Source organism: Myotis lucifugus, unplaced genomic scaffold (genome assembly GCF_000147115.1).
Source record: "Myotis lucifugus unplaced genomic scaffold, Myoluc2.0 scaffold_4, whole genome shotgun sequence".
NCBI classification, from domain to species: domain Eukaryota; kingdom Metazoa; phylum Chordata; class Mammalia; order Chiroptera; family Vespertilionidae; genus Myotis; species Myotis lucifugus.
In genome coordinates this window covers 848,208-872,815 of record NW_005871052.1, presented here as the reverse complement: position 1 = coordinate 872,815, position 24,608 = coordinate 848,208, and the positions used below count along the sequence as shown (strand labels likewise).

The following is a 24,608-nucleotide window of genomic DNA, read 5'->3' as shown; positions in this document are numbered from 1 at the left end:
CATTACTAAGGCCCTACAGGGATAAACAACTCTAGCTAATGAGTTAGCTGAGAATCCTGGAATTGAAGAGCCTTTTTCTGATTTACTAGAGCAATGGTTCAGAAAACAGAAGGGAATGATGGTATCTATATTCACATCTTTGATAATCGAGTTAGGAGTTAAGTAATGGGATGTTATATCATCCCATGTATGAAAGGTCTTATCCAAAGGTTAATTGAAACCACATTGACCAAACAGCAAAATAATCTTCTCTGAGACACTGCAGAATATGAAAGTCAGCTAATGCTGACCGAGTTTGAAGAAAGGAGTAATCTTTTTCTCCTAGACACTGCAGAACATGAAAGTCAACTATTGTTAGCTGAGTTTGAAGAGTTAAATAAGAAAAGGGGGGAATTGTGAGAGTAAATAAGTAATCTTTTCTATTAAAGAAGGGAATTTAGGCAGCTGACATTTTTACCCATGTGACCTGGCAGCCACCATTTTGGCTAGCATGACTTGGCAGCAGCCATTTTTGCTAGCATGACTTGCAGCTCCCCTGCAGGCTGCCATTTTGAAATGGCAAAGGTCAACCCCTCTCACAAAAAAAAAATTAGCCAATCCTGCAAGACTGTGAGCCTAAGCTCTGACCAATCAAGAATGAGGGACAGATGACATGCAAAAGGCATAAAACCCTGAGTGGACCACCTGCTCAATGTACATGCTGCCAGACCCTGCATTGGTATGCACCCTTCTGCAGAAGTAAAGATATTTGCCTTGCTGTCTGGCTCCCAAGTATCCTATGTGTTTTACCAGGATCCCTGGTTTGGGGGCTTGCCTTATTTCTAACACCAGCCACTCACCAAAGCGGCCCAGGCATCCTGCTAAGGCAGCCCCCATACCACATGACCCCTAGCTCCAGACCCCCCAGTCTGCACCAGATTCAACCTTTGCACAAAGGCGGCCTGGTTTAGCATACACTGGAGCACCCTGGCCCATGTTTGCTCTTGCTCCAGCATTTTGGCCAAGGCAGCTCTGAGACACCCCAACACATGCCTGCTCCAGCCCCAGCAAACCCACCAACATGATTCCTGCTCAGTGCACACTGAATAACACCCCCCACCACCACCACCACATCTGCACCATCTCCAGCTGGCCTGCCAAGTCAGTCCAAGGGAGACCTGCACCTGAAACCCTGGGCTGTGCCTGTCTCAACTCCAGTGGGAGGGCCAAGCCAGCCCCAGCATGAAACCATGGAACCTCCTTGCGATGCCCACTAAAGCCATGGAGGCAAGAAAAAGAAATAAAAGGCATGTAAATTAGAAAGGAATAAGTAAAACTGTCACTAATAATAGATGATGTTAGTATATGCAGAAAACCCCAAGGACTCAAAAAAAAAAAACTATTAGAATAAATGAATTCAGTAAAGTCACAAGATACAAAATTACCAAACAGAAATTAGTGTGTTTCTATACATTAATAACAAGCTACCAGAAAGTGAAACTAAGAAAACAATCCCATTTGCAATTGCATCAGAAAGAATAAAATATCTAGGAATAAATTTAATCAAGGAGGTGGAAGACCTGTACTCCAAATAAGGCACTGATGATAAAAACTGAAGACAACACAAATAAATGGAAAGATATACCTACCAAACTCATGGACTGGAAAAATTAATATTGCTATATGTCCACACTACCCAAAGCAATCTACAGATTCAATGCAATTCCCATCAAAATACCAATGACATTTTTTAAAGAACTAGAACAAAGAATCCTACATTTGTGTGGAACCACTAAAGACTTCAAATAACCAAAGAAATATATAGGAAGAACAAAGCGGGAGGTATCAAACTCCTGGATTTAAAACTATATTACAAAGCTATAGTAATCAAAACAGTATGGTACTGGTACAAAAAGAGACAGATATATCAATGAAATAGAGCACAGAAATAAACCCACATATATATAGAAAAGTAATGTATGTCAAAGGAGACATGATTATACAGTGGGGGGAAAAACAGATTCTTCAATAAATGGTGTTGAGAAAACTGGAGAACTACAAACAAAATAATGAAACTGGACCACTATATTATACCATATACATAAATAAACTCAAAATGGATTACAGACTTTAATGTAAGACCTAAAACCATAAACCTTTTACAAGAAAACATAAGCTGTAAGCTCTTTAATATTGGTCTTAGATATTTTTTGAAAGTCTCCTCAGACAAGGGCAATAAAAGCAAAAATAAATTGAACTACATCAAACTAAAAAACTTGTGCACAGTGAAGGAAACTATCAACAAAATGAAAAGGCAACCTACTAAATTGGAAAAGGTATTTGTAAATCGTACATCCAATAAGAGGTTAATATCCAAAATATATATATATATAAAAACAATTAAAAAATAGTCTCAACATCACTAATCATTAGAGAAATGCAAATCAACATCATAATGAGATATCACCTCAAAAAGACAAACAAATAACAAGTGTTGATGAAGATGGAGAGAAAAGGGAACCCTCATGCACTGTTGGTGGAAATGTATATTAGTGCAGCAACTATGGAGGTTCCTCAAAAATTAAAAATAGAACTACTATATGATTTATCAATTCTACTTTGGGGTATTTATACAAAGAAAACAAAAACATTAATCTGAAGAGATATATGCACCCCTATGTACATTGCACCATTATTTATAACTAGTGACCCGGTGCACGGATTCATGCACATTGAAAGGAAATTAATTAGAAGGTGGCCGGCGAGGTGGGACTGGCGAGATGGGCAGACACACCCTGGATCCAACCTCCCTCGGTCCCTCCCCAGCATCTGTGGAGTGAGCGGGGTTCCTCCGGCAGGTGGGGTCCCTCGTCCTGGCCTGTAGGGATCGAGCCGAAACCAGCTCTTCGACATCCCCCAAGGGGTCCCAGAGCGCGAGAGGGCACTCTGCAAAGTTGCTGTCGTACAGGGTGTAGAATGCAAAAGCAAGTGTGCAGTAAACCAGATCCAGGGCTGATAGTGCCCCAGCAACAACATAACCCACGACCGAAGGTGGAATCATGCAGCTCCACCAGGAATCGAGCTCCCTCCTCTCTGGTTTCAGGGTGCATCACCTGAGAACCGCCACTGCCAAGTCACTGCAGCTGGGCAGCTCCTGCGCTGAGCATCTGCCCCCTGGTAGTCAGTGCACATAGTAGCAACCGGTCGGATAGGCAGAGGGACACTTAGCATATTAGCCTTTTACATATGTAGATAGTCAAACTATAGAAGCAACCTAAGTATCTATCAACAGATGAATGGATAATGAAGATGTAGCATAGAGTATATACAATGGAATAGTAGCCATAAAACAATAAAATCTTGCCATTTTCAACAACATGGATGGACATGCAGAATATTATGCTAAGTGAAATTAAGTCAGAGAAAAAGAAATACCATGTGATTTCACTTACATGTGGAGTTTAAAATACAGAACAAACAAAATTGCAAAACTGACTCGTAGATAAAGGAAACAAACTGGTGGTTACTAGACAGGCAAGCAGTTAGGGAGGCTTGTAAAATACGTGAAGGGGATTAAGACATACAATCTCCCAGTATAAAAGACGTAAGTCATGGGGATATAAAGTACAGCATAAGGAATATAGTCAATGATATTGTAAGAACTTCGTATGGTGACATGGTAATGATACTAATCATGGGGATCATTTCTCTATCAATATAACTATTGAACCACTATGATATAAACCTGAAATGAATAGGATAGTATATGTCAATTATATTTCAATAAAAATAAACTGAAAAATAAATAAATTGAAGTAGCATAGAAATGTGAAAAAAATTAAGATTAAAACAGGAAGGAATGATATGATATCTGGGATTTGCTTAAAAAATCCAGGGTTAGATGTGAAATGAGAAAGTAGAGGGTATAAAGAAAACATGATAAGCCATAAATTGATAACTGGGATACCAGTACATGGGGGGCTATTATTAATCTCTCCATTTTGAAATGTTTGAAATTTCCCATAACAAAAAGTTTTAAAAATGAAATGTAATACCAAATTTTAGATAGCTAATGAAAGATTGGACCTACCAAATAAAATAATCCCTTGGAAAGCAGAGATTTATTATTCTAGTTTTTACCTAGATCGAGAAAACTATCAATTCAATTGTCTTAATGAAAGTTTTATTCTATAAATATTGATGTTTAAATCTCTCTCTCCCTCTCCCTGCCTCTCCCTGAAATCAATAAAAATATATTAAAAAACAACAAGGGAACAATTTACCATAATGGTTACATCTGTGGGAAAAGAAGGGGAGCATCTTAAGGTACTGGTAATATTCTTTTTCTTTAGCTGGGTCATACATACATGCCATTCACTTTATTATTGTTCACTGAAATAAGTAAAAACACATATGTACACACACATATACTTCATTTGCATGTAAGATATGTATAATAAAAAAGAAATCTGTGGACCAGATCCTGGGGCCACACTGTAAGACTGCCTACTTCACCAGTTATCCAGCCTTCTTTGAGATGTTGGTGTTCTTTAATATATAGCACTTATATTATTTTCAAATTTATTATGGCAAGCAACTTTAAAATAGATGTTGTCACCCTTGTAGCTTTTCACCTGTGTTGAAAGATTTTCTCAGAATAAATTCTCAGATCTGTAGTCTAAGGGAATGAACATATTTACAATTCTGAGCACTGTACAAACTGTCATATTACGTTGCCAAAGTGTTGTTTATACATATCGACTGAATACAATTTCATCAACAATTAGCTATTGCTCTTTTAATTTAATGATTTTAATTATTAGTTTATTTTGCATTTGATTCTTTATAAGAAAATATATTTTCCCAACAGTTCGATGACTATTTGAATCTTCACTTGTCTGTTTAAATTATCTACCTAGTTATCTATAGAGATACTGATATTATTCATATAAAATTTAAAAGTACTCTTTTTATGTAATTAGTCGTGTTATGAGTTGCAAATACTCCCACTCCATTTTCCTTTTTTCCCCAGTTTGCTATTTTTCACAGTAGGTGCTATAACTTTTTTATATATTACCTTTTGTTTGAGATTTCAACAGGGAAAGTTATCTAGTCAATCTCATTTATGATCTGAAAATGCAAGTTCAAACAAGGAAATATTTTTTTGGCTATCAAGTTGACAGTAATTAAGAATAAGACATTCATAGCCAATGTTGAAGGACTATGGGGAAATAAGCATTTTCATACTCTGCTGGTGAGAATATAGATTGGCAAACTTTCCTTAAGGCAATTCATCTATAAAAATCAGAAGTGTTACTGAACCATCCTCTAAAAATTCAAAGCCACAATTACAGTTCTAGTATTTATCCTGAGGAAATAATTAAATATGTACAAAAGATTTAGATACAACATGTTCATCAAAGCATTAGCTTATAAAAGTGAAAAACTGAAAACCTTAAATGTCAAAAAAAAGTCATTTGTTAAAATAAATGTCAGGACATTTATAGAAAATATTTTCTAAGCATCTATTTAAAATGGCACTTAATAATGTTTTTAAATTACATAATCATAGAGATAGAGAACAGATTAGAGGTTGCCAGGGCTTAGAGATGGGGAAGGAGGAAGGTGTCTGTGACTATAAAAAGGTACCATGAGAGATTCCTATAATGAAACTTTTCTGTATCTGAATGTGGTGGTGTTCACATCAATCTACATTATGTGATACAATTGCACAGAACTACACACACACAGTCAATGTAAAACTGAAATTCTGAATAAGGTCATTGGGTAAGGTAAATTTCCTGGTTATGCTATAGTTATGCAAGATATTACTTAACAATGGGGGAAACTGGGTGAAGCATATAAATGATCTTCCTATATTATTTCTTACAACTGAATGTGAGTCTACAGTTATCTCCAAATAAAAAAGTCCTTAAAAGAAACACTGATGAATAATACTTGTTTTACATGGAATAATATTCATGACATAGTATGAAGTGAAAATGGAAAGTTTCAAAACAGCACCTATAATATGCTACATTTTTATAAATATAGAAAAGTATACATACATCTATACACATAAAATGAGAAAGGGTCTGGAAATATATACATAAAAGTTTTATTGTTATTATTTGTTAATGACAGGACGCTTTAAGGAAAAAGATATTACCATACCCACTCTGTCAATTAAGATGCATCTATTGTAAGTGCTGACAATTGTTGAAAATTGTAGGAACAAAATAATAGTCAACCAAAAAAAAAAAAGCTTCATAAACAGGATGAGTTCCATACTTGATCTTGAAATTTTAATGTACAAGTGAAGAAAATTAAAAACACATAAGTTGGCAAACCCTACCATACACAGACAGACTATAGGTCATTTTTAAGAATGATTTTATTTCAGTGGGAAATTATGTATGTTGGAATCAATGAATAATTTCTAGGGGAACAGATTATCACTTGATATATTACTATATTCTCTGATCCAATTTCTTGCCATTATTTTAGTGGCTGTATTTTGTTGTTGTTGTTGTTGTTGTTGTTGTTGTTGTTTTCCAGTTTTAAAGGGTACACAACCAGGTCATTCTGTTCACCTTCATCAAAAGGTTTCTAAGCTGACACAGATGTTAACACTTGGAGTGCGGGTGAATTTCCCGCCAAAATATAAGATGGCTCTGTCTTTTGGTTTTGTTCCATCCACCAAAAGGGTGGATTACAAACAAATATTTGGTAATACGCAGTTACAATTGGCCCGAGTTTACACGTTTCCCGCACTCCACCGCAAATCTATATGAACCGAGTTAAAGACTGCTCCCGCGGAGTACGCGCAATTCACGCGAGCCGACTTAACTCGTTTCCCGCACTCCAAGTGTCAAGATGTTATCAATAAGGAATTAATACCACAAGACTTTGTTGGCATCAGGCTTTGTTGTCAACAAAAGTAACTCCCAAAAATAAAGCAACTGCCAACTCCTAAGCTAGGGCACACTAATCTAATATTGATAGTATAAGGTATTTTTTTTTAACCTGGAAGAATCCAACAAGCTCAATCTAATGCCTCAGTGTCGGAGACCACTTATTGTCTTCACTAGCTGAGAAGCGTAGAGACTCCAAAAGCTGGTGACCTTTGAAGCCCTAGCAAAGGTCGGAGCTGTGCACCACCCAGTTAATCTAGATAATGGTAGCTGAAGAATCCTCCCCACCTTAATTCATTTAATTCCTTATTGATTAAATACTCATGTAAATCCTTGTTGATAAGATAGTCTGCCTAGTATTGGAAATTGCCTACTGATGACCTAGTCTGTGTGTTATTGGAAATTCCCTACCTAGGGGCTATCCCAAGATCAATAAAAGCTTGGTGAGGCCTTAGCATCAGTGGAAGTCCTTGAGTTGGACTTGCCCACCTGGCTCCCCAATATTTCCAAATTATCTCTTGTCCCTTGTCTCTTTTCTTTCATTTGTGTGCGGCTCCGCTTTCAGATCCTGAACCCTGAACCACGCGGGACGTGGAGGGGAAAACACACCCAACACCTCAGCTTTAGTCAAAGGAACTCCAGTCTTAACAGTGTGACCTAGGTCAAACTTAACTAAGCCTTAGGTTCCACATTTGTAAAATGGAGATAATCGTACCTACCACAAATAAGGTTATCTTGACAATCAGATGTGATAATGCATTTAAAGAGATTAGCACAGTATTTGGCATATAATAAGCGCTAGGAAATATTTTTCATATGTTTAATAGTGAATTATAGGTACTGAAATTAATAACTGTCATGTATTTGGCTTAGATAGCTCATGCCAAAGTAACACCATTCCTAGAAAAATGAGGATTAGAACTCACAACTCACAACTTCCTGATATGCCTGATACCTATATATAAGATCTTATTTCTCTATATTTTAGCTTGTGTAAACTTCTCCATGATAATTATTTTAAATCCTATATATAAAAGTAGTTTTAACAAATGTGCAAATTTCAATCACAAATATATGATCCAAAACATTCCAAAACAATATAAAATGATGAAAAATGCTAATAACTAAGGCCATCCTAACAACATGAACTTTGGGATGGACAAATAAAGATATGTAAGAACAGTACTCAGAAGAAAAAGGCAGATGTTGGTACTTTTCTAAATGTGATATAAAACAAGCCAGTCAAGTAGTATGGCATTACCCACTTAAGCTCTTGGTAAAATCCAGTATGAAACATGCTAAGCACCAAACTGGCCAAGTTGTCCCTGGTCCCTTCCCCTGTCTATTTGCAAACTATTTTTAAAATAGCCTCAATATGAAAACATAAGAGTTCTCATAATCATGATGCTTTGAGAAATCAATATGTGTGATAAATTATCTCTTTTTACATTGCCCTTTAGTAAGATTGGAAAAGCAAAAAGACAATAAATGAATCTTTCAAAGTATCTCTACTTTCTTGGCCATAAATATATATCAAATATATATATACATAAATATATATATGTATATTTATGTATATATGTTTTGTAATATATACATAAATATAAAGTGGGAACTGATGGTGATTTTTAGTCTATTTTACTTCTAAAAACATTTACATACAAAGCAAACACAGCCTAACTTTTCAGTTAAAAGACTGCACTGAAACTGAATAGGAGATAGTATGAGTAACAGGTCAATCACATGAAAATATAATTGTGTCTGTGCATTGGGATTTTATGTTAAACATAAGAATGTGATGGTGAGCAGCCATATTTTATTTTAATTGCTATAGCCTGAGTTATCCAAAACATCATGAAAACACTGGAGAAAATGACATGAGGCATGTAAATGAAAATGATGCTGCAGAGGGAACTCTGATAACAGATGCGGCTGTATCTGGGGAATTGGTTCAAACTTATGATTTACAGGGAAGGGAAAGCGTCTCCCACAGATTCTTGTCCCGAGTCAGATAACTCCCTTTACTTTTCTAGGTATTGACAGCAGAAAAAAAAATATATTCCTCCATCAATAAAGACCTGAAGAATTGCAAAGAATTTTTTCATAACACCAAAGTCTGTAGGATTTCATTAGCTCCTTCTGCATTCTCACATTAACAAAGAAGAGTTTCATGCTATACTCCAAATAAGACAAATTTGTTCAAAACCTTTAGGCAAAACAAATGACGCAAGCTGGTGAACAAAACAGAATAAAAGAAAAAATAGAAAACCTGTAAACCATCAAACAAACAAAAAATAGAAATAATGGTATAAGACACACAGAAGTCTTTCCACTAAGCGGCCAAAGGGAAGAGGAAGAAGATGACTCAAACACCTGCATCTTCCCAGGGCTCTCCACGGAAAGCATGAGCTCTTTCTGGAAAGTACTTCCATATAGTATTATGGGCTATAAAAATCAACTACATTTTCTGAGCACCCACTAAGCATTTTACAGGAATTATTTCATTGAATCATTATTTACAAATTTAAAAAAAATGAAACTTGGACATTAAAGAACACAAGAGGCATTGCTCATTCAATCCCAGGCTGTACGAATGGAGCCACGATATCAATCACTACATATATTGCTGAAATGAGATGCATACATATCAAAATAAACAAAATATCTGGATGGTATCGCATTTGTAAAACTAAAGGACTTTTGAAATACCATTTTCATTCCCAGACTTTAAGACATTTTGCCCCTGGCAACCCCTCCTCCCCCAAAATGTGTGGATAGACAGACAGATTATCAGTGATGGCGAACCTTTTGAGCTCGGCGTGTCAGCATTTTGAAAAACCCTAACTTAACTCTGGTGCCGTCACATATAGAAATTTTTTGATATTTGCAACCATAGTAAAACAAAGATGTATATTTTTGATATTTATTTTATATATTTAAATGCCATTTAACAAAGAAAAATCAACCAAAAAAATGAGTTCGCATGTCACCTCTGACACGCGTGTCATAGGTTCGCCATCACTGGATTAGATAGATAGATAGATAGATAGATAGATAGATAGATAGATAGATAGATGATAGGTAGATAGATGATTGATGATAGATAGATAGATAGATAGATAGATAGATAGATAGATAGATATACATGCATATAGGAAGAGGGGCTGTATGCTACAGAGGAAAAGTGCTGTCCTATGACCTACATGCACATCCCAATCCTCAGATAATATCTCATTAAATCTTTTTTTTAATTTCTTTATTAAGTTATTACATCTGTGTCCTTAAATCTTAACCACAGCCATGTGACTCATCTCTTTTCTTTTTGCTATTCTTATCTCTGTTTTACATTTGAGGAAACTTGGTAAGGTGAAATAATAAGGTGCCCAAGTTTACGGAATAGAAAGTGGCAAAGCCAGAACTCAAGTCTGTGTCTAACACCTGGTTCAGTGTTCTGTCCACCATTTTTTCACAGCCAAACTCCTAAGACCTGGTGCATCACTCAGGCAAACTCACAGCTTTCAGAATGCTGGTTGAAAGCCTAAGGAGCAGGAGCCTTGCCCTCCTCTGCTCTGTTTCTTTCTCTTCCCATAATCTCTCCTTCTTCTTAGAAACCATACTAAGGCAATCTAAACATTTGCAATTCAAGGAGAAGGTTTACCCAAAGCTTAAAAACTACCCAGATCATCCCACAGAAGGCTGGGAATCTGCCTCCCATCCTTTGTATGAGTTTGTGCTGCACTCCGTCAGCATGGTGTGGTGGGTAGTTTAGAGAAAGTTTTTTCTTTATCAGTATAATCCTGTAAGTTGTTGTGAAGGTTAGAAATGATAAATATTCAAGGGCAGTAGGTAGAGCCTTATTAATTAATGGCAGTTACTTATCCTGGCAGCAGGGTCTAATAGAAAACATACTGAGAGTCAGGAGTCCTAAATCTATTATGGACTCTCTTATTATGTGATCATGGTCTCTAGATACACTGGGTGATCTCTAAGGGCTCCTTTCATTTTTAATATCTGTGCTTTTAGAAATGAATGTAACAAATGCTTGTTTTTAAAAAAAATCAAGCTGGACAGAATAAAATTATGTAAAAAGTGAAAGACCCTACCCTAGCCAGTTTGTTCAGTGGTCAGAGCGTCAGCCTGGAGACTGAAGGGATGCGTGTTCGATTCCAGTCAGGGGCACATACCAGTTGCAGGCTGGATCCCCAGCCCTAGTTGGGGCATGTGCAGGAGGCAACCAATCCATGTGTCTCTCTCACATGTTTTTCTCTCTGTTGTTCCCCCTCCCTTCCACTCTCTCTAAGAATCAATGGGGGAAAATATATCTTCAGATGAGGCTTAACAAGAAAAAGTGAAAGACCCCTATCTTGCCCTGTTCAATACATTCCCAAGGTAACACTTGTTACCACTTTCGTTATTTTATCTGTATTCTAAATATATACAGGTATATGTAAATATATGTATATACAGGGTGGGGCAAAAGTAGGTTTACAGTTGTTCCTATGGAAAATAATATAATTAATAAATAATAATAGGAGAACTCTGTTTCACATACTCACAACTGTAAACCTACTTTTTGCCCCACCCTGTATGTATAGATATGTGTATTTTACACAGTGATCTACTACACACATATGAAATGTTTCATAAAACTATACACATGCTTACTACATGTAATATATTCTGATCTATTCTACATCTTTTTTAAATACTGACATTGATTTCATGACCCGAAAATAGGTGGCATCTTTCAATTAAAAAGAAAAAAAAAAACACCCTACCCAGCTTGGCTCAGTGGATAAGAGCATAGGCCTGGGGACCGAAGGGTTCCGGGTTCAATTCCAGTCAAGGGCATGTACCTGGGCTGCAGGCTCTTCCCTGGGCTCCTCCTCCAGCCCGGACCCTGGTTGGGGCTTGTGCAGGAGGCAACCAATCAATGTGTTTCTCTCACATCGATATTTCTCTCTGACTTTCCCTCTCTCTTCCACTCTCTCTAAAAATTAATGGAAAACTATCCTCAGGTGAGGATTAAAAAATAAATATTTTTTTAAAGAGGAAAAAAAACTCTGCTCTGGGGCCCATGGATGTTTGGAAATACAAGCAGAAGAAGTATAGACATGCTGTGATGTTAGAACAAACCACATATAGACTTCCTGGAAGAAGATTAAACGAGATACATATAAGGGAAATCACTTGGCAGAATCTGGCACAAATAGGTATTTGATAAATATCAGTTTCTATGATACCTCCTGCAGTATTGCTATCTCCCAATGTTTCAAGAAGTGTAGGTACCTACAACCAACATAAACATTATAGTCAATGGGTTGTCAGCCAAAGGCTAACTACCTTAATATTTCTGATTCTCCACTAACATCAAGGAATGGAGCTGTGCTGCCTACATGATAAAAGCAGCTTATCATTTTCAAGAAAATGTTTTTTATGAGCCATTTGGATAGAAAATTTTGTAAAGTATATTAAACACTGACTTGACTTCTTACAAGGACTATACGGAATCTAGCCTTTTCTCAAGGACCCAGAGTCATAATTATGTACACATAATGGTAAATTTTAGAGCTGGCAGATGCCTATCTTAGAGGTCACCTAATCAAATCTCTCACTTTGCAGATGAACAAAATGATGTCCCAAGATATTTTGCAATTTGCCAAAAGTCACTCAGTACAAAGGTCAAGTGATTCCCATTATGCCATAACTATTATTGTACTACTAGAGGCCCAGTGCACGAAATTCGTGCACAGGTAGGGTCCCTAGGCCTGGCTGGTGATCAGGGCTGATAGGGGCCTTCTGGCTGCTGGCCAGGGCCTTCCTTCTGGCTGCGGCCGGGGCCTTCCTTGCCCAGCTGCCAGCTGCCAGCCAGGGCCTTCCTTCGATCTGTGCCACTCCCTGGTGGTCAGTACACATCATAGCGAGCGATCAAATTCCCAGTCTCCCAGTCAAATTCCAGAGGGGACACTTTGTATATTAGCCTTTTATATAGATAGAGAGAAGATAGATGCTGAGTTCTATCTAGCAAATTAGTCAGGATTTAGGAGAAATGCCACTTGTAATTTCCATGTGTGTTATTTTGGTTACCTCATCTCTTTCCTTATAATCTTTAGCAATAAGACTTTTAAAAAGGACGTATGTGTTTATCCTCCACAAAAAAATTATTAAGCTAGCCTATTCCACAACCCATCTTAGGGGAACAAGGCCAAAATATTACTTGTGTAGTGTACTTGAGAAAGGAAAGGGATGCAGATTGAATCAGTATGTGGCCTTCAGAAAGCAAGAAGTATGCAATGATAAGCTCACATTGGCTTACGAAGAGCTCTGAGGATGTAACTATCAGGAACCACAAATAGTTCCTTAGAATAGGTAAACTGCACAAGGGCAAGGGGCTATGTTTTTAATAAATGTGGATTGAAAACACTGACAAATGAATGTTTGTCGCTACACTAAATGGTCCCAGGTCATTGTACTGTTTGATGTAGGTTTGCGTTTTAGGTATTAGACACCTTTGACATAAAGATATGAATTGTTGCTTATGTCTAATGGCACCGCACCCCCAAACACAGCTTTTATAAAAGCTGATAACACTCCCTCTATCTTCTAATAGGATGCTTCTAATATACTCTGAGAATGCTAGAACCATTTCTACAGAAAGAATTAAAATGCCCTAAGTGAAAGCCTGAGGGATTCCCCTATATAAGAAGAATGTCATATTACCACATAGCTCTTGCAACTTCCATTTTGCCTGCTCTACTGTTGAGTCGTTGACTCTGCTGCAGATTGAAGGTTACAGAGGTTGCCAGATAAGTCACCTCCGGTTAGGTGTTATGTTACTGGGACTATTTTTAACCTGAAACCAATAATACTTCTCTACAACCCACAAAATTAACATTCAAATGTCTTGAAAATGACAACTGTGTACCCAAACTACTGGTACAGGCCACTTTCTAGTCTAGACACTTATCACTTATCTATTTTTGTCCTCTTCCTTAAGATTTCAGTTGGTTCTCCTTCCTTATTCCATTTTGTCTATATTTTCCATGGTTCAAGTACTTTATCTTATTTCTCTGTCTTTAGGTGTTTCAGAGATATTTCCTGTATTTTGTAATCAAAAGGAAATGGATTTAACTAAGAAAATACATACAAAACTTTATTTTCCCAAAATCTCTTCAAAACATGATGTTAAGAAAAACTTTGTACTATGAAAAATGGAAAAAAATTAATCAAGGTCATTAACTTAAAACATTTTCAAGAGATTTTACTTGATGAATCAATTAGCTGTTAATGATTTTTTAACTAGAACTAAGTCTGCTAAAAGAAAAATTACAGCCCAGCTGGAGTGGCTCAGTGGTTAAGTGTAGACCTGTGAACCAGGAAGTCAGGGCACATGCCCAGGTTGTGGGCTCGATCCCCAGTAGGAGGTGTGCAGGAGGCAGCTGATCAATGATTCTCTCTCATCACTGATGTTTCTGTCTCTCTCTCTCCCTCTCCCTACCTCTCTGAAATAAATAAAAATATATTTAAAAAGAGAAAAATTACATTTCAAAGAGCATTCATGTCTTTGATACATGCGTGATTAATTCTGCTTTTGTCAGTAAAACTGAAGCTATGAAACACTGCTTTTCCTGATTTACTCAAGCTAGTACATTTAGTAAAGCAAACAGAGTTTAAAGGCTACTTTCAGCAAACTATTTCAGAAATAAAATATTCCAAATATATTAAAAATAATTCCAATTAACTAATGATTGAGTTTATTAGAATCATTTATTGGGGAAATAACTTTTATCCATTTTTTTTCATTTTAACATATCTAAATAATACTTCATATCATAAATTCAAGCAATGTGCTTGATAAGCTCAGAATATGTTCACCATTAAGTGACCATAAAAACGTAATTTTTTAATATTAACTTCAAATAAGTTCGTCCTGCCCTAACTGGTTTGGCTCAGTGGATAGAGTGTCGGCCTGCAAACTAAAGGGTCCCAGGTTCGATTCCAGTCAAGGGCATGTACCTTGGTTGTGGGCACATCCCCAGTAGGGGTTGTGCAGGAGGCAGCTGATCGATGTTTCTCTCTCATCTATGTTTCTAACTCTCTATCCCTCTCCCTTCCTCTCTGTAAAAAGTCAATAAAATATATTTTTTAAAAAGTTCTTCCCGCCCTAGCCGGTTTGGCTCGGTGGATAGAGCGTCGGCCTATGGACTCAAGGGTCCCAGGTTCGATTCCGGTCAAGGGCATGTACCTTGGTTGCGGGCACATCCCCAGTAGGGAGTGTGCAGGAGGCAGCTGATCAATGTTTCTCTCTCATTGATGTTTCTAGCTCTCTATCCCTCTTCCTCTTTGTAAAAAAATCAATAAAATATATTTAAAAAAAAAGTTCTTCCCATACTAGGAGTAATAGCATTACTCTCACTAAAATAAGTCTAACATGAATCTTTTCCCAGATACCAGATGCCTCATGATGCAATTTTCTGGATCACTCACAGTATCTTCCTACCTATATCATAACATACTCCAACACAATTGATATAGTCCATATTATAAACTGAATCACATGGCAGAATATCCTATATAATAAAAGCCTAATATGCAAATTGTCCCCTCGGACAGTCATTCCATTGGGAGTTTGACTGCTCGCTATGATGTGCGCTGACCACTAGGGGGAAGTGCAGAACATGGTGGGCATCAGTGACGCGCTGCGACCTCTTCTCGCCAGCTACCAGGGGGTGGGGGTGATGGGGACGAAGGTGCAGTGAGAATGCGGGGTGTCTGCTGAGCTCGCTCTCACTCCTCCTGCTACCCTTCCCTGGGACACCAGGGCTTGCGTGCTGGGGAAGCCCCCAGGCTCAGGTGCCGGGCGCCAAAAGGAGCCCACCCCGCACCCATGCAGCCTCTTCTGGTGAACAGGGACACAGCTGCCAGGACCACAGGGGCCTGTCAGGCTCCCCGTGGGTTAGCGCAGGAGCTGGTCCACAAGGCTGGCCGGGAGAGAGCGTGCTGCCCCCCCCCCCCCCCCGCAGCTTCCATGCAACACTACTGGGCAGCCCAGAGGTCCACGCTGTACCTCAGCCCATGGCATCCAGCTGCGCTCACTGCATCTCCATGTGGGACTCAGGTGCTGTTACCCGGGAGGAGGGGGGCGTGGGGGGCCTGGGGGCCCAGGTGCTGCCCAGGGCCCAGAGGTCAGCAGGGACCTGCCCTTCCACACCAGATGCTCGTGCTTCGATCGCCAGCCAGGCCTAGGGACTGCACCCGTGTACGAATTTAATGCACTGGGCCTCTAGTTTATTATAAGAATTAATAGCATTTAATAATGAGAATTAGCAATCAACAATTTTTAATCCAGATAAGGAAAAAAATCAATGATTCTTAAAAATTTTTTAAACACCTCAAGTTCCTAGGTAACAAAAAAGAAAGGCAATTATATAGAACTCAAGTATGGTACAACAACTACTTTAAAATGGATGTTGTTCTCAGTTTTAGGGTAGACTGGAGAGAATAACTGAATAGTCTATTGGCTTCTTCCAATATCTATTCATAGCAATTACAGACTAGTTATTTGCAGTCATGCAGTTTTCAGGATGGGAGTCAACATATCTTTACTGTGCTGAGAATAATTACCCAGGTGCAACTAGAATAAGAGAATTTTTGGTTAGGCAGCACCTAAAAGACTATCTAGTTTACCCTCCCCGTATTCAAAAACAAGGAAACTGAGGCTCAGAGAAATTAAGTACCTAGCCCTCGCAATTCACACAGACAGTTAATAGCTAAGGAAGGTCTAGAACAGCCGTGGGCAAACTTCGGCCCGCGGGCTGAATGAATAAAACTAAAAAAAAAAAAGACCGTACCCTTTTATGTAATGATGTTTACTTTGAATTTATATTAGTTCACACAAACACTCCATCCATGCTTTTGTTCCGGCCCTCCGGTCCAGTTTAAGAACCCATTGTGGCCCTCGAGTCAAAAAGTTTGCCCACCCCTGGTCTAGAACCAAGTTTTCCCAATTATTTCTACTAATATGAGTTAACGCTGAGAGTCAGAACCATTGATTCTCCTTCTGGGATAAGATGGGCCTTTGGAAATTTAACAGCTGTGTGATCTTAAGCAAACTGAAACCTTTCCAAAGCCCCTTCCCGCTTCTTTTAAGTGTAGAAAATACATACTCTAATAAGGCTGTTGTAAGGATTTCATACAGCTTGTGAAGTGCTTAGCACCTCAATTAGCAAATAATAAGCATTGGAAAACAGGTAGCTATTATTACTCCTGACCTGGAAACATGGCTGCTCCTACTGTTTGAGAAGACAAGAAATTGAATTCAATAACACAATGGACAAGGTCTCATCCACCAGAGCTTCTCCAGCCTAACACATTCTGCAGACAGGAGAAAACCCCACCCAACAATCTATTTCACCCCATCTAAAACCCATCCTTTACACTGTTAAGAAAAACAAAATACCAACTGCTGCCAAATGTCTCCTGCCATGTGTTGTACATATAATTTGTTAACTAGAAATTGCAGAGGGGTTTCTGGCTCCACCCAAAACATGGAAAATAAAATGGTGGGACAACAAGGGGAAGATAAGATCATACATCTGAACTGGAACTCGCAGAAGCTTGTTCTCAGCTCATTTCGTTGTGGGCAGGTAGGTGGGTTGAGAAAACAAAATTATTACTTTCTGCATCATAAAGCAGAAATAATGGCTACCTCAAAAAACACAATTACCTACACTTCTCAACACAATAGAAAAGAATCCGTTTCCTAGCCCTGGTAAATTAAAACGCACACGGGTAACAACTGAGCATCTTTTTCGAAAAACTGAGGTTTCAGCTGTATCAAGCTGCACTGAACCCTAGGATTATGAAAAATTCCTATGAAATGGCGAGACAAAATGATGGGAAATATCACCTTGAAATCAACAAGGAATCATGTCATGCCAAAGGTGTCTCCATTGATAAAATCCCGACTCTCCATTCTCATGACACTGCAAACCCACCTTCAAGGAAATTACAAGAATCACCCACAGCAACCAACCTCAGCATTCGGCATCGACCGGATCGACCCCTACTCAAATGTCGCTAAGCACCAGGGGTCCCAAGCCCCTCCCTGGAGCTGCAAGTCCCGCGCTGTATCCCGACTACCTCACTTCCTTTCCGTTCTCCCTCCCATGCTCAACACCTGGCATTTCTCGCCAACCCTCGCCACTGAGAGAGTTGGTAGGAACAGACTTCCTATACTTTGTCAGGGAAGTACCAGAGCCACAACATACCCGTCCCTATTACGATCACATCAAACTCCGAAGGGAGATCATCCGCCATCTTGACAGGAAACAAATCATGTGACTATTGCTTGTGAAAATGAGATCAAGTTAGGCATTGCCTTGGTAGAAAGAGGAAGAGAAAACAGTGCATTCTGGGTATTGTAGTTCTTGAGTGGCGGAACCGAATAGCTACGCATTCTATTTGAAATGTTTGCGCGAATGTTAAAAGCTCAATTCATTTTCCAGGCCGAGTGCAATAGCGTGTTTAGCCTGGGAGGTTTGGAACAGAAAAGAGATGTCTATTTTACTACGATGGCTAGGATGAATGTGGGGAGACCTGTGTACTCCTTGACAATGATGAATCAAGAATTGTTAGGAGACACCGAGGACAGAGAGAAATTGAAAAGGGATTGCTTTGTGAACAAAGGACATTTTCATTCCAGCCTGGTGTGTGTGTCTGTACTTTCGTTTTGACCCCCGAAGCATGATTTTTCACACCAATACTTTCAAACTATATGCTGTATCTTTTTCGCCTCTATGTCTTTTCAATGAAAGCCCACGAAAAACCTCTGGCTCTAGTTTCGCCAGAATGGAACCCTCATCGCGTCTTTACTTGTTCTAGTTAGTCCAAACAGCCACCCTGACGATATATATTTGCAAAATTAGCCTTGCGTAACAGGGGGGAAAGAAAGATGAAAGCATATTAGTTGCTTGATAAGCGTTTATTGCACAAATGATCAAGGTAAAATAGCCTTTACAGTAAAGTGATTACAGTAAATATATTTGATGATGGGGTTTGAGTAGTCTATGCCAAGCAGCTAATATAGCTCTCAAGTATTTTCAAGGTCAGCTTCCTCCCACCCTAGCCCCACCAAACCAAAGAAGAGGGTATTCATGGGAGTAAAGAAAGGTACATTTTTTTATCTGCCTTATAAATAAAAAATTGTAGTTACATTACAAGAGTTCCAAAATAATTCAGAGAAAGTGCAATAGTGGACCGTTCCTTACATCACCTGTCCTGGAGTTGTTTGTGGCTCCCCAGTCACCCTGTTGTTCTTTCAGCATGGAATGATATTCACATCCTCTAGCTAACATTGATCCCCAAGATTTAGCTTGGCTTTTACCATCTCCTTTCACCTCCTCCCTATATTGGATTAAATTTTCCTGTATAGTGTTACCACTCTGTCATAACCTCTCATATTGCACTGAAAGTATTTGCATTTATAAGTATACAGTACACATATCCCCATACATACTCACAAAAAGACACACCCACATATGCAATAGCCAAAAGTATAAGCCCCTGTAAGACAAGGACCATGCTTTATTTATCTTTTTCTTCCTGTATCTTTCATAAACCTGGCACGATAGGAATTTAATAAATGTTTGCTGAACTGAGCTTAGTTCTGACTCCCCTAATATATGGTAGGTACTACAGAGACAGGGACTGTCTTCACCTTTATATTTGCAACCACTATGATGTTTCATTTTTTGAAGATGCTCAATACCTTTGTTACTTTGCTAAGGTTCCATGGAAAATCTCTAAACTTGTATTTTGCCCTAATCATTAGCAGCATTGTACCTGAGTATTATCAGAAGTGAAATAGACCTTATCTGTGTGATCTATAAGACTCTTGATACCACCAATGGAAAAGAAAATTAATAGTTTTCCCAGGGTAAACACAGGAAACTTTCCAAAATCTCTTCTAACAGTGATAAACCATAGATGGGTGGTTAAAAACATGATAAATAAAAGTATTCTATCTTACTTTGGATATACTAGTATATATATACATATATATCCTTTTCACTATGAGTATAACTAATTTTCAGTTTTCCTTAAATATTCATTCAGTACCTATTATGTGCAAGACACTAATTAATATGCTACAATTACAGCAATAAACAAAACAGACAACAAAAAAGCCTGACATCATGAAATTTATATCTAATGGGATAAAGCAAAATAAACAAATAATCTGTAGTGCTGATTTTCCAATATATTTTGCGGCAAATTTCAAATCCCTTTTTTTACAGAGACTAGAAAGCATGATCCTCAGAAATATATAATTGCCAGCATATATTTATCTGTTGTTTCTCTGAAGCTATCACACCTTCTCTGGGCATGGAAAAAATTAGAAAAATGTAAAGCTTCTGCGTGGAGAAAAATTTCAAAATACCTTTTCTTTCAAATGTATTTATGTAAATTTTTTGCAAAGTAAAGATGAATGTAAGAGCTGACAATTTCAGTAGAATAGCATAAAGTAAAGCCATTTAATTGCCATCCCTTCTATTATTTTAAAGACATCTATTTTTGAGAACTGAAATATTTTAGTTGGCTAAGTGATAATAAAATGAGGTGATGGATATCTACGAATTGACTACCCTATTAAATCACTGCGACACTGATTTTGTACTTAGAGGTTTCTATGAGTTGAAAAACCATGATTACCTGAACATTTACCTTTATTCAGAAATTTCTTCAACTGTGAGATGTGATGTACCATCTTTTTACAAACCAGTAATTTAATAGTCCCTATTTCTGGTCTTTCCTTTGAGCTCCAGGTCAATATATCCAACCCCTTACTCAACATCTCTTCTAAACATGTTAAGTACTTAACTCCTGAACATTTCAACCACATTTCAAAACCCAATTGCCCAGTGTTCCCTACCTTAGAAATGGAACCACTTTCTAATCAATTACTCAAGTGAAAAACTTAAGAATCACACCTGATATAATTCGCTTTCACCCCTAAACCAATGCATCAGCAACTCTTGGCAGGTTTATCTCAAAGATATATTGTAAATATATACACCTCTCATTATGGACTTCCCCCATAATCTCTTGCCTAGACAATTACAATAGGCCCCAGCTAGACCCCTTATTTACACTTGCTTCTCTCCAGTCCACTCTCCACACTGCAAGTAAACTTTTAAAAATGTATACTTGATCAGGTCTTCCTCTACCTAAATCTTTCATGATTTCCCATTGCTCTTAAAATACATTCACAAATTTTAAACATTGTCTAAAAGGCCTTGCTAAACTCTCCAGTCTCATACCTTTTATCCTTTTCTCTCTAAGCTCCAGTTACATTGGCTTGCCTTCGTTTCCTCTAATACCCCATGCTCCTTTCTGCTTCAGGGCCTTCACACATGCTGTTCCATGTGCCTGAGGTGCATTTTTATCCTTCTCCCTTTCTCATTTTGCAGTTCATTCAAGACTTCACATACTCTGGCAAGTCTTCATTGAGTCCATAGTCTAGCTTAGGTCTGCTATCACCCTATCCTCCTCCTTTGTTGAACTTTTCATGATTAGAAATATCAAATATTGTTTCATATCTACTATTTTCATAGACGGTAAGTTCCACAAAGGCAAGGACTGTGCCTATATTATCTATCATTATATTCCCAATACATAATTCAGTGCCTGCCTAGCATATAATAGGCTCTCAAAAATATCTGTTAAACTCTCACTCTGGGAATATATCCAAAGCAAATAAAATCACTATCTTGAAGAGATAGCTGCACTCCCATATTCATTGCAGTCTTATTCACAGTGTTCATTGACAGATGAATGAATAAAGAAAATGTAGCGTATACATATAATGGAATATTATTCAGCCTAAAAAAGAAGTGAACCCTGTGATTTGCAACAACATGGATGAATCTGGAGAACATTATGCTAAGTGAAATAAGCCAGACACAGAAATACAAATATCACATGATGTAACTTTCACATGGAATCTAAAATAATATTAAATTGAATTCATAATAACAGAGTGTTGAATGGCATTTACCAGAGGCTGCGGCATGGGAAAGGGAAGATATAATCAAAGGGGACAAAATTAAATTATAAGATGAATAAGATCTGGGGACCTAATAGACAGCATGGTGACTATGGTCAATAATATTACATACTTGAAATTTACTAAGATTGTAGATATCAAGTGTTCTAACCACACACATACAAAAGGGTAACTATGGGAGGTGGTGGATATATTAGATTGTGGTAATCACTTTACACTGTATAAATATATCAAAACATCGTGTTGTATACCTTAAATTTATAAAATGTTAATTTGTCAAAAAATAAATAAAATTTCAAATCTGCTGAATTGAAAAAGTATAGGAAGTCTTTAAGAAACAACATGAGTACTGTTTTAAATGGGAATAAAATAATTGATTACTCAGTAAACTTCTTTAATCAGCTGGTTTTGTGTTTGCAATTGTACAAGTAATGCACATGTGGTTAATTAAAAACTCCAATCAGCCCAAAAGGTCATACAAAGACTATTACGACTAATAAGTCTCTATGCTCTCCCTGTCCCGCAGCTGTCCTCTCCAGAGATAAGCACTGTTTTTTATTTCTTGTGAATCCTGGTAGAATCTGTGTGTGTGTGTGTGTGTGTGTGTGTGTGTGTGTGTGTGTGTGTTGTGTATGTGTATGTAGCAGTAATCCCACTCTTTTTAGACACAAATGGCAGCATGCTGTAAACATTATTCTTCACCTTACATCTTTATTTTTCACTTAATATATTTTGGAGATCCTGTGTTCTCAGTACATCTATGGATGCCTCATTTTTAATGGTTTCTTATAATTTCATTTTATGGATATGGCATGATTTATTTAATATTCCTCTATTAATGGATATTTGGTTGTGGTTTTTTCCCTAGTCTTTGCTACTACAAATGGATAGTGGTTATGAATTCAGACTCTTGACCAGACTTCCTAGGTTTGAGTCCCAGTTCCATCATTTACCAAATGAATGGTCTTAGGTAAGTTATTTAACCTTTCAGAACCTTTGGTTCCTCATCTGTAAAATGGCAACAATGATGTTACTTACCTCCCAAGGTGGTTATGAGGGGAAAATAAAGTATTTAGACTACATTTGACTGAGAGTAAGCAGTCAACATATTCTTTTGGTAGTAGTAGTAGTAGTAGTAGTAGTAGTAGTAGCAGAAGCAGCAACAACAGTAGTAATCATTGTGAGAATATGGGAGATACCGACTTTCACCAATCTGATTGGCAAAAATAAAAATATTTGCTAACACACAGTATTGGTAAAGGTATGAGGAAGCAGGCATATGTGTACATTGTTAATGGAAGTGGGAATTGATACAATTCATTTGGAAGGTGGTTTGTCAATATCTGTCAGTGATTTATTTTTTAAATATATTTTTATTGATTTCAGAGAGGAAGGGAGAGGGAGAGATGGAAACATCAATGATGATAATCATTAATCGGCTGCCTCCTGCACACCCCCTACTGGGGATCGGGCCACAACCCAGGCATGTGCCTTTGAGCAGAATCAAACCCAGGACCCTTCAGTCCTCAGGCTGACGCTCTATCCACTGAGCCAAACCAGCTAGGGCATGTCAGTGATTTAAATGCATATATTTGATGCTTTAGCATTTTCTCACTTGGAATTTATCTTAAAGACTGGTGAATGTTTAAATTCTTATTTGCAATGATATAACACCATAATGATAATTTCAATATTTTTTCTGACTATTGGGTTTTATTTTTTATTTGTTGAGAGAGAGAGAGAGAGAGAGAGAGAGAGAGAGAGAGAGAGAGAGATTGGCTGCTCCATTTACTTATGCATTCATTGGTTGCCTCCTGTATATGCTCTGACTGGGGATCAAACCCACAATCTTGGTATATCAGGATGACACTCTAACCAACTGAGCTACCCAGCCAGGATCTTATGTCTGGGTTTTAAATTCATGTCACCAAAAAGTAACTTTTCATGGTAATAAATAGTTATTTTGACTTAATGGTACTGCTGTGCAGTAACATAGCATAGATAATCTGTTCTTAAATAAAATATACTTTTCCTCATATAAACATAGTTAGGAAAAGCTTATATAAATTCAAGGATCATTAAAGTTAGTGGTGGGAGGATAGAAATCTTTGTTCACTGAACTATCCCAAGCATCTAGAGAAATGCCTATAATTGAATAGGAACCTAATAAAATATTTATTGAATGCTGAAGGGGTGTGATCTGTAATATTCACCTGTGACACCCCTTTCAATGCCATGTTCAACCCTTTTCCCCAGTATGTTCTGGGAAAGAGTAATTCTGTAGGATAGTAATAAGAGTTTCATGATAAAATACATTCAGGGGGCAATTAGTTAGATGGTTTCGTTATTGGAGGACTGTTCAAATCTTTTGTAATAAATATACATGTGAACTATAAGGATTTCATACTTTGGGAAACACTAGGCTGGACTATTGATCTGACACAGAATTATATTTCTTATATTATCTTATCAGTAGGACACAGCAAAAATTTTCTAGAAGTGGTAATGGGCCATATGGATCAGAACTATTATATACTCTTCCCAGATGCCAGTGTTATTATTATTGTTTATGATCCAGCAGTCACATAATTTTACACCACACACACACACACACACACACACACACACACACACACACACACAAATTG

General features: G+C 37.7%; 1 protein-coding gene across 1 annotated transcript in view; it reads right to left on the bottom strand.

The window, feature by feature from the left end:
- The window catches only part of CHM (CHM, Rab escort protein 1), a 245,439-nt gene extending 227,204 nt beyond the window's left edge, over positions 1-18,235 (bottom strand). Inside the window, exon 1 of the mRNA XM_006082803.3 lies at positions 18,164-18,235. Within this exon, the coding sequence (XP_006082865.1) occupies positions 18,164-18,212 (49 nt within the window). The 5' untranslated portion in view covers positions 18,213-18,235. The remainder of the gene's footprint in view (positions 1-18,163) is intronic.
- Positions 18,236-24,608: the final 6,373 nt, after the last annotated feature.